This window comes from Chenopodium quinoa, unplaced genomic scaffold (genome assembly GCF_001683475.1).
Source record: "Chenopodium quinoa cultivar QQ74 unplaced genomic scaffold, ASM168347v1, whole genome shotgun sequence".
In the NCBI taxonomy this organism is placed as follows: Eukaryota; Viridiplantae; Streptophyta; class Magnoliopsida; order Caryophyllales; family Amaranthaceae; genus Chenopodium; species Chenopodium quinoa.
In genome coordinates, this window is record NW_018743919.1 from 2,327,162 (window position 1) to 2,341,897 (window position 14,736).

The 14,736-nt window shown below is 36.4% G+C and overlaps 3 protein-coding genes across 4 annotated transcripts; 1 reads left to right on the plus strand and 2 right to left on the minus strand.

Annotated features, from left to right (window-relative positions):
- The first annotated feature begins 885 nt into the window (after nt 1-885).
- LOC110687342 lies at nt 886-1,797 on the plus strand. The gene has a single exon (XM_021863983.1). It carries the CDS (start codon nt 1,064-1,066, stop codon nt 1,496-1,498), a length of 435 nt encoding a protein of 144 aa, XP_021719675.1. The 5' UTR covers nt 886-1,063; the 3' UTR covers nt 1,499-1,797.
- A 1,165-nt stretch (nt 1,798-2,962) lies between these two features.
- On the minus strand, nt 2,963-8,737 carry LOC110687343 (protein NRT1/ PTR FAMILY 1.2-like). Its single transcript, XM_021863984.1, has 5 exons — nt 8,080-8,737; nt 7,781-7,925; nt 5,766-5,983; nt 4,498-5,048; nt 2,963-4,050 (listed from the first exon to the last, which is right to left on the minus strand). The coding sequence occupies exons 2-5, from the start codon at nt 7,902-7,904 to the stop codon at nt 3,174-3,176; spliced, it is 1,770 nt and encodes a 589-aa protein (XP_021719676.1). The 5' UTR covers nt 7,905-7,925; nt 8,080-8,737; the 3' UTR covers nt 2,963-3,173.
- A 2,385-nt stretch (nt 8,738-11,122) lies between these two features.
- On the minus strand, nt 11,123-14,736 carry LOC110687344 (probable serine/threonine-protein kinase PBL23). Of its 2 annotated transcripts, none has more exons than XM_021863986.1 (5): nt 14,480-14,736; nt 13,599-13,783; nt 13,061-13,250; nt 12,296-12,687; nt 11,123-11,850 (listed from the first exon to the last, which is right to left on the minus strand). In XM_021863986.1, exons 1-5 carry the CDS (start codon nt 14,619-14,621, stop codon nt 11,437-11,439), a joined length of 1,323 nt encoding a protein of 440 aa, XP_021719678.1. In that variant the 5' UTR covers nt 14,622-14,736; the 3' UTR covers nt 11,123-11,436. The 2 variants fall into 2 exon arrangements, with proteins under 2 accessions (XP_021719678.1, XP_021719677.1); XM_021863985.1 differs by having other exon boundaries at nt 14,414-14,736.

The window sequence follows — 14,736 nt, forward strand, 5'->3', positions numbered from 1 at the left end:
AAGATTAAAGAAGGCCGACCATTAAAGCCATGCCTTAGGGCCAACGCACTCGAAACCAATCACGTTTGTTACATTTCTTAATAATAAATCACATACACTACACATTCTAATCATTGACTTTGACTTTTACCCTATGAATTATTCACCAAAAATTAATCACTTTTATTTATTGTGTACCTTTGTCTGGTTAACTGAGGCTTGATTGATCGAATAACTTGATGAAAGATGCGTGACTTTCGGTTCTAAATTACTATGATCATAAATTCATTATATGAAACTTAAAAAAGAAAAAATTCCTCTTGAACATTTCAAATAATTAGAGGCTTTGTATTGAATTTTACAAGTCGATTTTAAAAAAGGTACAATCATTAAAAAGAACTAAATTCTATGAATTACTTGTAATATTTTATAAACTTCGCTGATTGATTCTTTCTTTATTTTAATACTTAGTACTCGACTACTCGTAAATCGTAATTGATAGATTTCATTAAATCTAGTTACATTAAATTAGTATTTTTGTAAACATACGTAACATTTTTAATTAATATAAATTTTATTTTTTTGGTGAATAGAACAAGACTTAGTGACGTAATCTCTTAAAAGAAATTCATCAATATGAAACTACTCATCATGATATTTGTGAATTTTTAACATATACCTTTAGAAAGGTTAAAAAGACACCATTTCATACAAATTTATAACCCAACTATTGTTAATTATCGCAAACATTTTTAAAATTTCCGGGGCGTTGTATGATTATATTTAAAAATTTTAACATTTTTAATATCCCTTGATTTATGCTTTACTTTTAATAATGCTATGATGAAATTTATGGTAATCCAAAGTCCTTATCATATGAAAAAGAAATTATCATGCTGCTTGCCCCCTTTACAAAAAGCAGACATATACAACTCTATAAAGCAAAAGATTAGAGATGCCTAAATCCCAAAGCAATCCTCCTAAATAGACAAAGACTCAGAGATCCATCATACTGTGCTTCATTTCCAAGCCTCTCTTAAAAACACAAGTTTTTAGTATAAGAAAATAACAACTTATCTTAAAAATGTTATATAAGGCAAGTACCTCAACAAACATACTCATCAAAGAAAAAATGGGCACAACAGCTCCTATTGCAATAGGCACCAGAGGGACCGTTGGATCGCTTGTCAGACGAGAGATTGAGTATTTTCGTAGGCTTGAGAGAGATTGTGGTGATACATCTAAGAAACTCGAGGCAAAAACTTATGTAGGAGTCTCTAGGAAAACTACCAGTTTACCAACTAGTCGAGTGAAGACAGCTTCATTAGGATCGTTGCTGAGCATGAGCTGGAGAAAGAAGAGGAGAAGCAATAATAACTGCAGCAGCAACAGCAGTAGTAATAATAATAGCAGTAGTTTTCTGCCTAGTATGTGTTCTGCTGTGGATGTCTCAGAAAGCAAGAGGTTTGGCGGGTTTAGTTATAGAAGCCTCAAAACAGATGTTGGTATTGATCCTTAAACTTTTCATGTGTTTAAGGCTCGCTATTATTCTAGGCATAAGGCTTGCTTTCTTTCTTTTCCTATATCAGTATATAAATTTTCTATTTGTAAGTAGTAATATGTTTTTAGTATCCGAAACCTTAGATGATCTTTCGGTTGTTTGTTGCACAAAGCTTTAGATGATCCTTAGTTGTCTTATGACCATTTCTTGTGTTCAAAAGGATGCTTGTAATGAATCAATTTGGTGATAGATCTTTCAGAGTTTGCAATTTTCAATCTTTTATGATAAGAATATCAGAAACAACTGGTTTCAGGTTAGTCTTGTCATGTGTCGTATCTGATCCACTTCTATTTGGACTTCCTCATTTTAATTGGATTCTATATACAATATTGATTGGCTTTGGATCGTATTTAATTAGATTTAAACTTCGGGTGGGGATGTGCTTTCATCAGATTCAGACTAAATTGTCGTTTAAGATAACAATAAGAGTTTGATAAAGATCCTATTATGAAAATATGACAATCTATCCAATCCGAATTCGATTTCTTTAGTCACTTCATCACCTTACACATATATGCTTGATGATGTAAGAAAGAGACGTCAACTGAGATAAGTAAAAGGAAGAAAGCTCTGTTTCATTTGTTTACAGTAAATCTGTCTTTTTTTTTTTGGTATCATTTTACTGAAAGAGGAATTTGAGCATTTGTAAAGTGCTAAATCTACCTGTATTACACTCGATTATGTTTTATAGTATAAGGCTATCAGCATTCTATAAGTAGCAACTATAAGCGCTAATTTATAGAAATCATCATCTAAAATTACCTTCATCTTTCTTCACCATGGAATATGAAACACATGTCGATGCTTGAAAGTTTGGATCGAAAACCTGTCTGTCCTGGGTGCTTTGTATTATTACTCAGCTTTCTCCCATCTAGCTGGTGGGTGTTCTTGCATCATCTATTAGAACATAGATCTTCCTACCTCTTGTCAAAGCAAGAAGGTCCATTACTGTCATTCTAGAACCCAATACGATGCACTGTAGATTGGAATCAATCTAACGATAAATGAGACGGTCTGAGGGTGTTATTCCAAGAAGAAACACTCTGAAACTTCATCTAAGAGCATAGTTAAGGCAACATATAAACCACATTCAAATGGTACATGAATTAAACTGATAAATTATAGACAACATCACGTATTCACGATTATCACCTATATTACTATATATCTTTGAAGTTAAAGCTCTCATAACAGTGTTGAATAGAGGTTAGACATTAGTGCAGTTGCATAAAGCTATTCTAACTGTATACCTTTCACCAGCATAAGATTACTCTTGGCTGGTGATTTTTCCAGCCAAACGAAGTAGTTCGCGTTTTATGACTCATGAATATTCAGCAACCTTGAGGTTTATGAAATATTTTCGATTCTTGATCATAAAATTGTAAAGTCAGAATACGTCAACTCAAAATTAGACGACAGACAAAAGTAATACTAAACTTGTTAGATCAATAATGCTACAGATTAGATCAATAATGTCAATCCAAAAATACAAAAGAAGCTTAAAAGTTGCTCTCGAAGGAAAAAAAGAAGTGAAAGCTATCGTTCTAACATTATCTGATCAATAATGTTACAGATAGTAATACTAACAAAAGTTTACATAAACAACAAAGGACCCAGAAAGGGCACGTAGTAATCAAGCTGAATTGTGTTCTACAGTATCATAACGCTTACTTCTGTGACTGTGACTCTCGGATGGGCCGTATGCTCGACAACATAGAAGAAAATACAGGAAATTAATCAAACTCAGAAAAGCAACCAACCAGTAATAGTAGTCCACATGACCCTTGTTCAGATTGCTTGATAACCAGCTCACCTTTCCCCCAGTGCTTGTAAAAGTATCAACAAGTTTAACCAAGAGGCCACCCACCACACTTGATACCGCCATTCCTAGTGTGAATATAGCCATCACAATGCTTGACATGCTCTTAGAAAGGTGAGCATAATAAAACTCTATCTGACCAACAGCGTTAAAGGCCTCAGCAAATCCTAGCAACACAAGCTGTGGCGCCAACCACATTGCTGACATGTTGACTACTGCATTAGGTTTATCTTCCAATCCCTCATCAATGGCAACTTTTCGTCTAATGGATTCCACTACTCCAGCAATTATCGGTGACACACATGATAACAGTAACCCAGTTCCCATACGAACTCTAGGTCCAAGCCCGCGTGGCATGCCAAGGTACTTGGCCATCAATGGCACGACAACACGATCATAAAATGCTACCCATAACGTAATAGTCACAATTGAAAAAACTTGAAAAGTACCCGCTGGAATTTCAAAACCTGAAATGATATGTCGATCCATACTTTTTGCTTGAAGGGTTGTATAGCTGTTGTTTAGAGCTACTAGCATCATGATTCCTGTAGTCCACATAGGCATAATTCTTAAAATAGATTTAAGCCATTCCACTCGCTCCACAGCGCAGAGGCTCCAAGGGTTTGATGCAGATCCATCTGCATTTAAGTCCCTTGCAGGATCTATAATTACACAAGCTCTGTTTAAACACCTACAAAATGCAACAGATACAACACAATCAACTACATATGGATAGCTAAAAATACACTTGTAGAAGTGTTTCACAGTAAGAACCCGGGAAATTTGAGCTATATTACATGACTCTTCATTTCACCTTAAAAATCCATGTGGACAATGTCAAAGTGGACACTCTAACATGGAAAAGGGCATTTAGGCACTTAATTTTAGGCCAAATTTTATAAAAATGAACAAGTTAGCCACTTGAATCCATATCAATATAAATTTTGGTATTCTGAGTTCTATATAGCTTCAATTGAATCAAAAAACAAGAAACCTCAAAGCATTGTGAGGCTGGTTGCAGAAGTACATAGACAATCAGTGATGAAGAATGTCAAACTAAACCATAAAACACTGTGAGGTCGGTTGCAGAAGTATTCAGACAATCAGTTATGAAGGATGTCAAACTAATTAAGTGTACCTTATGTGATCACTTGGGGTAGTGGCCTCAGAGTCATTTTCGCAATAGTAATGCACTTCAGCAGCATCTACAGGGAAACTAATTTTCCTTCTCCGGTATGCAGCTACTGGAACTTGAAACAAACCAAGAAATAAGTTTTCTTTGGCCTTTATATGTACATACAATGGAGAACCGAGTAGGAAGGTCACGAGAGAAAGAACCATGAGAATTGCAGGCACACCAAATCCAATTTGCCAGCCAAATTTATCTTGGATATACACAATAAATGTCAGGGCAATGATAGTAGACAATCCTGTTGAGGCATAATACCAGTTAAAGAAACTATCTAAAACCCTTTCATTATTGGGGTTCTCTTTATCATTCACTTGATCAGCCCCAAAAGCCAGGGAACAAGGTCGCACACAACCAGCTCCAATGGAGATTAGGCCAAAAGAGCCGAACAAAACAAGATATTGAAGCAAAGTAGCTGTGTCACAATCCTTACTATACTTTGCACAAGGTGCAGGTTTCATCCAAGGGGTCATAGAAGTTGACCAAAGCATAATTGTTCCCTGTAGAAAATGATCACACAGATTCTCAGTTTACTGATGCATACTGTGTTAATTAAAAACGAGTCAAGTGAAGGGTTAAGCATGATAACTTTTTTCTCCAAGAAATTACTACAGATTTTTCAACTTAATGCTGCCCACTAACAAAAAAGGAATTCCTCTTTAGATTCAAATTATATATGAAGTCCGATAAAAGCCTATCTCTATGTTCAAGCAAGAGAAGTATTCACAATTTCCCTAAACCTTGTGGAAATAACCCTATTCCACATAAGAACTCTAATTACAATGTATAGTTTACTAAAATGACAGTACGTTATTGCCTTCATAAGAAATCTTACCATGGATCTTTCCTTTACAATATCATCTAACTCGCTTAATAGTATAATATTAATTATCATTTACAGAGCCATAAGTCACATACTCCAATAACAGAACAAACATAGAGTTTTATACTTTTATGCAAGGGGACCGAAAAGCTTCTAGCAAGGCAGTAGGAAAATTAACAGCATTGCCATCAAATGCCGTCACATTGAGCATAAATACAAACCAACATGTCCTACTTTATCAAATACTCTATTAAGTACTTACTATATAAATGATTTCAGGCACAAAAGAAGAAAGAAATATTCAGAATCCTAATAAATTACCCCAAAAATAGTAGGAACCCTGAATTGGAAATATTTAAAACAAGACATTAAAACAATCCAAAAATCAACTTACAAGAAGGCTGCAAAAAGTCCCAAAAGCGATGACCCGAAAACGACCCAAGTAAGAATCAGAGAGAAACCCCCCAAAAATGGCCAGTACATTGGAAGAAGCAGACCATAGTGACAATATGATACTCCCTTTTGCAGCTTCCAAGTGATACACATTCATCAAGTAAAATATCATGTTGGGCAATAAACCATAGCTTGCTACCTTCTCAAATGACTCATTCACTGCCCACAAAAATCAAAATGCAAAACCAAAAAATGCAAACAACCCATCAAAAGTATAAAAATTAAGCATTAATTACACCAATTGAAGCATGAATATGTTATATCCTACGGAGTAGTATTTCTAATCCAACAAACGAAATATACTTAATGATGCAAAACCAAAAAAAGGCAAACAACTCACTAAAAGTGTAAACTTTAAACATTAAATAAGCAATAATAACACTGATTGAGGCGTGATTTTGTTATACTACCTCCGTTTTTTTTTATGTGCAACTTTTGTCATTTTAGTCCGTTCACTATTATGTGCAACTTTCCTTTTTCATTCTATTTTTGGTAAATAAAAACCCTGAAAATTACAAACTTACCCTTACTTAAAAATTCAGATTTTCTTAATGCTATCCTTATCTTATTTTAATCACAATAACTTTTTTATCTAATCTAAAATCATTAACCTAATTGTACCTTCTCCAAGACTACCTCCCCTCAGAAATTCATTCCCAATTTCTTCATCACCTCAGAAATCCCAAATTCCCCCAAATCTGCCATTTTCTCTCTCCTCTCTTCACTTCTCCTTCAATGGCGTCATCGTCGGTGACCTCCATTTTCTCTCTCCTCCTGATCTCCACCATCCTCTCGGTCGTCTCAACCCGCCCCGACCTCCTTTTCCACCCCTGCAACACCCTCATCGTTTCCACCTACTCCTCTTTCCTCCCTCAAAACCCTAACTCCGACCTCCCCAACAACCCCCATTTCATCGTCGTCTCCGCCGATCTCCGCCCTCTCCACCACCACCATTTCCGCCACCGTCGTTTCCTCCCTCTCATCGACAAAACCCAGAAACACGAATCCAAACCCGAACCCATCAATGAAAGACCCGAATTCTTGAACGAAAACCGGGTCTCTTGAACGACCCTTTTTCGAATGGTAACGCCTGCAAGTTTGTTCACGGCGCCGGCGGTGGTGGGTTCTCGGATACCGGTGATGATTCCGGCCCAATTGTTGCTCCCTATGACCACCGGCTTTCTCTCTTTCATCTTTGATTTTGATTTTCAGGGTTTTGATTTTGATTTTGATTTTCAGGGTTTTGATTTTGATTTTCTGGGTTTCGATTTTCTGGGTTAGAGGTGGGTTTGGGTGGTGGAGTGGTCTGGGTTAGGGTTGGGTCTTGGTGGCGTAGGTGGTGGGGTGGTCTAGGTTAGATGTGGGTCTAGGTGGTGGGGTAGTCTGGGTTAGATGTGGGTCTAGGTGGTCTGGGTTAGATCTGGGTTTTTTGGTTAGGGAGGGGGCTGCCGGAAAAAAGAAGGAAAGACGTGAGGGTGGTGGTGGTTTCGTGGGGTCGGTTGTGGTGGTGGTTTTGTGGGGGTGGTAGTGGTGGTGGTGAAGCCAGTGGCGGTGGTGGTGAAGCCGACAGTGGTGGTGGTGAAGGCGGCGGCGGTGGTGGTTGGTCTTGGTGGTGGCAATGGGTGGTTTGATTAATTATTCAAACATTCTCTCTCCACCTTAATTACATACTCTTATAATATATTAATCACCATTATACTTTCTTAATCTTTGCCCTTCAATCTTTTGCCTCGTGAACCGTTTTATGTGCCAAAGTTGCACATAAAAAAAAACGGAGGTAGTATATTCCTACCCAACACGGGAAATATATTCAATGTATATTAGTCCTTAAGGTTGCATATATCAAAACCGTCAAACAAAGAATATAATCCAAATTCAAAAATTCCAAAATCAGAAAGAAGTATAAGCTAATAAAAGAATTGGGAAAATGCTTAAAAAGAAGAAATTAAGTTGTACCAATAATGAAAGGCAGAGTAAGTAGACCACCCCTTCTTCTGGGTTTAGGGGATTCATGATGTGAGTTCTGATGATTTAATAAAAACGCCCTTTTTTCCTCTTCTACACTTTCATCAATCGCCATTTTTTGATTTGTTTGTAATTTCTGAAATTGCAAAAACAAAAAAGATGATATTGAGCTACTGAAGATTTTATATAGTTTTTAAAAGCTGAATAAATGAGATTGAAGATTTAATTTGAAACGAAGTTGATATTGTGCAAGAAATTAGAATCCAAGTCAATGGGATAGTGAATACGACCGTCTTCGCATGATTTAATTACACAACGCGAGGCCCTCGTGGTTTCTTTGGTACCTACAAATTACAAATTTTATGTCATGTTTTTCTGTAGCTCTATTCTTTATTTCAGATATATAATGGTCAAGAGATGGCCTATGGCTATGGGTCGGTCTAGGCTGGGCTGGGTTGGGTTATGTTGGGTGTAAGTTGGGATGGGACACGAGGTAGGATCGGGTTGGTTGAGAGCCATCCAACTTTGGTTAGTTTGTGGTCTGATCGAATTATGTATGAGTTGAGTAAGATTGAGCAATTTATGGGTTAGGAAACGAATTTGAAACTTTTTTTTATTTGTATTTGTACAAGAATTTAGAATCCAACTCAATGGGATAGCGAATACGACCGCCTTTGCATGATTTATTTACACAAAGTGATGTCGTGGTGTCGTTGGTACTTGCATAAACAAATTGTGAAATGTGTTTTTTAGCTCATCTTTTCTTTATTTCGGATATGGAATTGTCAAGAAATAGCTACCACGTCAGGTTGGGTGGTGTTCGGTGTGTGTTGGGATGAGCCATAGTGACACAGATAGGATCGGGTTGGTCTAGGTTGACACAGCTTAGGCTGGTTTGTGGGTTGATCAGATCAAGTGCTTGGTTAGATTGAGCAATTTATGGGTTGGGAAGCGAATTTCAGTCTTTTTCCTTTATTGTTCGTACTTGGGGAATTTAGTTCAGGTGGGCCAGATTCATGCGGGTTTTAATGGGTGAAAAGTTGTAGATTGGTTAGGTGTTAGGTTGTGACAAGTCAAATCAATCATAAGCTAACATCTATCGCTAGTTTTTGTGAATAGATTTAAGTTCAAAATACTCCCTCTGTTCTAGAATATATGACACAATCAACTTTGCACACATGTCAATGCACTAGTTTGACTTCATTTTTATATAATTAAATATGAATGAAAATTATTTTTAAAATTATATTATGAAACTTTATATTAATACCTATCTAACAACATATTTAATGATAAAATATGTTTTTACTCAATGTTAGTAAAGAATTATGATCAAAACTATACATGAATAATGAAAAAAGTCTAATGTCCCAGATCTTTTGGGATGGAAGGAGTACAAAAGTATTAACTTTGTTTTTCACAAAGTACTTCCACTGTATGTGTTCTTTTTTTTGTTTTTTTGTTTTTTTTTTTTTAACTTTGTTTGCATGTTTACCGACACACAAGTATGACTAAGATTATCATAAAATATGACAATGTGTGATCAAAGTTTCTCTGGTCTTTGCAAACATGTAACCATTAAATATGTAAATAGTGACAAAAATTTTATTAATAACCGTTAAAAGCACAAAGTGTATAATCATTTGCAAACATAAAATTAAGGGAAATTCTACATGATGACCTCTAGGTTTCACTTATTCTACGTGGAAGACAAACTTTTTTTCCAACTCTCTCAAGTGGCACTCTGGTTTTGCAAAATTAAGTGTAGTGTCCTTTTTTTTGTTTTATGGCTAACTTTTTTAAGTCACTTGACAAGTGTCAAGTCGTAAGTGATCCAAAAAAAAATTTAAAAGAAAAAATTATTAAAAAAAAAAACAAAACAAAACCAATAACCCAGCCACCCATGGCTAGCTTTCTTCCCCCCGGAGCGCCGGCCGCCGCCCAGACCCCCTTCCCCTCCCCCGGTGCCGGCGCTGCAGCCATCACCAACCAGCACCAATTTACAGCAACAATTACACCCTACAACACCAATCCGCAACCACCATCTTCAGCCACCGAGACACCAACATGCACCTGGTCGCAACTCCCCTGCTCCCTAAATTCGCCATCTCCATCCTCCACAGCAACCCAATAACAACGCACAGCAGCTACGCATCCTTGCAACAACTAGATAAGCCACCGCAACAACACAGCAACCACTTGCGACACTCTAGCTGCCACCAATTAATTCCACCAACACGCTAACAACTGCCATCACCTCCAGCCGCAACATTAAAGCAGCCCTGCTGCTTCTCCCTCTCCGCGCATCAACAATAAATCGCAACCACACTTCAGCCCGCAACAACCAATCACCGTCCAAACTTTAATCGCACTCATTCCCACCAATTCGCCATGGAGCACAATAACAACTGCTAAAAATTGCTAAAAATAATCTGAACTTTTTAGGGTTTTGCAGTAGGGGTGGCGGTGGTTTCGTTGGACTTCGTAGTTGTTTTGGGGATCGAGGTGGCGGTTTTGGGGGTCAGGGCTAGGTCAGGTGGGGTTGTGGAAAGCCGGCCGGCCAGTTTTGGTGGTTTCAGTGGTCGGGGGTTGGGCTGGGAGGTGGTTTCGGTGGTCGGGGCTTGGATGGGAGGTGGTTTCGGTGGTCAGGAGTTGGCTAGGAGGTGGTTTTGGAGGTCGAGAGTTGGCTGGGAGGTGGTTTCGGTGGTCGGGAGTTGGCTGGGAGGTGGTTTCGGTGGTCGGGAGTTGGTGGCTGACCGAATTCCGGCAAGGTTAGGGTTTGCGGGGTGGCTGGGAATTTTTTTGTTTTTTATTTTATTTTATTATTTTAAAATATAATTTAATTAATTTTTAAACTATAAAACCTTAGGTTAACCATTTTAATTATAAAAGTTAGCCATAAAACCAAAAAAAAGGACACTACACTTAATTTTGCAAAACCAGAGTGTCACTTGAGAGAGTTGGAAAAAAGTTTGTCTTTCACGTAGAAAAAGTGAAACCTGGAGGCCACCATGTAGAATTTCCCTAAAATTAAAGATATTCATTTTTGAAATTTGCATTATTATTGAGATTTTTGGAACTTCATCAATAGTCCATTAAAATTGCATGCTCAATCGTGATTTCATGATCTATAAGTAATCTTGTTTGAAACAAAGATAGGATTAAAGGCGTGTGTGCAAGGAACAATTGAAATGAGGTGATAATAGAAAGTTGATAAGCCCATCCATCTAGCATACTAGCTACCACCAACCTAATTGACTTGTGATTTGATTGTGAGTTTCAACAGTTAAGGAATCAATTCTACATGTACCATTTAAAAATCTCGTGTTTCTTAGTTATGAGTCACGATTATACAAGACAAAATAATCGTACTAATATATATTGTAATAATTTCTCGACCTATGGAAAAATTATCACACAATTTAACCATCTTCAAAGAAAAGGGTTTAGCTATGAATTTACCTTGAATCATCTAGTACCAAATAGTAGGAGTTTAAGAAACAAGTTCATAATAGACCCTTTAATAATCTATTAATGTTCATTGAGGGAGAAATTTTAATTTGGCTACTACAATCTACAATCTCTAGCATTTCATAAATACAAAGGAATGGCCCAAAATGGGCAAAATCTACACCACAACATTCGTATCATGCATTACTATCCGGCGTAGGAAGAGGGTGACTAGTTTCGGAAGGCCGGTTAGGCGAGGACTCGTCTATATCTACCACATAACCACGTTGGTGTACCTTCTTATTATCATCTTCATCTTCATTTTCGTCGTCTTTATAATAATCTTCCTCGTGATCATCCTCCATGTCTTCCTCTTCGACGTCATGTATGATGACAGAATTCCTAGGGCTTTCATAGTCATCTTCCGGTTTTGATAGGAATGCCAAAGCAGTTACAACATCACTAATTAAAGGTCGTGTGCTAGCTTCTTCTTGTAGACACATTGCTGCTACTGCAAGGGCTTGATACAAACTTTTGACTGGATACTTGTCTTTTAGTAGTGGGTCTGCCATCTTTGTGAACATCTTTCTATCCTTAAAGAGTGGTTGTGCCTACAAGATGATAAAAATTTAGGCGTTACAAACTTCAACATGAGATAAATAGTTTTTATGCATAATAGAGCTGGTCATGGGTCGGGCCATACAAGGTTGTAATACAACCATTTTGTGCCAATTAAATATGCCCAAATCCACAAAATTTGAGAAAGGGGGATCAGGTTAGGTGAACTATGACCAAACTAGGTTGAAAACGCTTTTAAATCCAATATTTCCTACACAAACTTGATACGAATAATCAGATTGATTTTGATTAGTTGTTAAATGTAATAAAAAAAAATTTGTGTAACACAATGCCTAAACATTATTGTTAATGTAACAAATTTCTATAGTGTCTACTAATAGATAATTAAACATAATAATTGTCAAAGCCACTACAAATTTGCACAACTAATTATTTAAACAAATTAAGAAGAGTTGCTAGTTAAGAATTTAGACATACCCAAGAAATGAGGTTTTGTTCAGCTGTTGGTTTAGTAGTATCAACAGCTCTCCTTCCTGAAATGAGCTCAAGGAAGACAACTCCAAAGCTGTAAACGTCCGATTTTGTGGTGAGCTTACCAGTCATGGCATACTCGGGTGCACAATATCCATACGTGCCCATGACTCTAGTCGAGACATGTTCTTTATCCCCAGTTGGACCAATTCTAGCTAGCCCAAAGTCTGAGAGTTTAGGATTAAATTGTTCGTCTAATAGGATGTTTGATGCTTTAAAATCGCGATAGATCACTGGTGGCTTGCTAGTCTCGTGCAAATACTCGAGCCCCTTGGCAGCTCCCTCGGCTATCTTCATCCTTGTCTGCCAAGACAAGGGCTCCGTGTTCGGAGGAAGATCTAGAATAGGTGTCAATAGACTAGTCAAACAATTGACTCGGCCTGCTAAAATCCGACCATAAATAACTTGATAGCCCTTGAAAATTTATCTAAAAAATGCACTATTAAGCTAAAAAAATAACATATAAGATCAAATGATTATATGAACTTGAGAACGAAGTTGACTCAACCTAAACCCAATAATTTTAAGTGAAGATTTCGATAACCCTAAAAAGTTGGCAATACAAACAAAACACGAACTGTACTTATGACACGTCTAGCTATATAAAGATTAAGAATGCTCAACAAATAAATTGACATAATCTAGCATTTTGATTGACATGATTATACTAGAAGATTGCAACTATTCCATAGTAAAAGTAATTGATATTACCTAAAAGATGATCTTCCAACGATCCAAAAGCCATATATTCATATACTAAAATTCTTTGATCACCATCTGCACAATATCCAATCAAATTGACAAGATTTGGGTGATCAACTAGGCTTAACATGAAAACCTCTGATAGAAATTCTCTGTTTCCTTGCAGTCCATTCCTGTCAAGTTGCTTCACAGCCACAACCTGATTCAAACAACAACAACAACAAAATGAAATTGAAGATCATGCTTCCATATTCGCGACAAATTAAGCTGATACATTGGTTTTTCAATAATGTATGATTCAGGACTAACCATAATACTTCATTTTCTTAAAACTGCAATTGTTTGACCAGCATATTTGTCAATGCACAACTTAAGTCATTAATATTTAATTATAACTTAGTAAATATTATAAAACTTTGGTAATACAAAAACACTTTGAGACAAATCCAACTAACATCCTTCATAATATGTTATCAAAATTCGTATAAAAAAAATGTAAAAGTCAAGGTGTTGCAATTTTTAAAAAACAAAGGAAGTACGAGATTACCTTGTCTACACCTTGAAGGTAACCTTTGTACACCCTCCCGAATCCGCCTTCACCTACGAGATTATCAATGCTGAAGTTATTGGTCGCGTTAGCCATTTGTCGAAATGTGAATGTTTGAGCTGCTGAAATCTTTTGGCCTGGGATTGATCTATCAGAATAATCAATCGTCTGTTGTTTCTTCTTACCTATGACATACATTGATACACAAGAACACAAATATGATTATATGATACAAGAAAAGTTAGGGACTTATGAGAAAAAAAGACAATATTATACAAATCTTAAGCAATAATTATTTTGATGACATTATACATGGCATTCGGGTTATAAGGTGTTGGGGTCAATTTAGATCATTTATAAATAATGTATATTGTCTTTTCTTGTAAATATACATGTATCAATATATTGATTTAATTTTAAGTTGGGTCAGGTCAATATCGATGAGGATTAATATCGTATGGTATAATTTCTACCATGACATAGGGCTTGAATTGGATGATTAACGGCTGCATTGTTACAAAACCTTTTTCAATGCTAAAAGGAGGCAACACTCAATGCAAATCATATAATTCGATTCTTAATTAATTCAATCAATAATCTAGACAACATATATACGTATATTAATATTACCATCATCTCTAACATCATAAGTTCATAACATATTGACATACAAATTACAAACCAAATAATTATCACGTAAAATCATTTTCAAAATCTTTAAAAAAACTAACTTTAAAAAATTAGCATTTTCAAATAAAGAAATAAAATTCAAATTAAAAAAAAAAAAAAAAAAAAAAAAAAAAAAAAAAAAAAACCTTTGGTAGTAGTTCTCATAGAGAAGGTCTTAACAACGGTAGCAATAGATATCTTAGCATCAGTACCATAATTTCCATTCATAGTGGATCTCTTACTCCTCCTCCTCCACCTATTTTTCTTCCTCGGCGTCGACACGAGGCTGCTACTGCTGCTGCTACGGCCTTCCTCGTCGAGGATTTCCGCCCTGCAGCAGCCAAGAAAGATCATCTTCTTTCAGCTTATTATGCCACCCCCTCCTTATTTTCCTTCAAAAAAACAGACCCCCCAAAGTTAACTTTGCCTCCTTTAGCTTTTTATCATAAACCATTCATTACTAAATCAA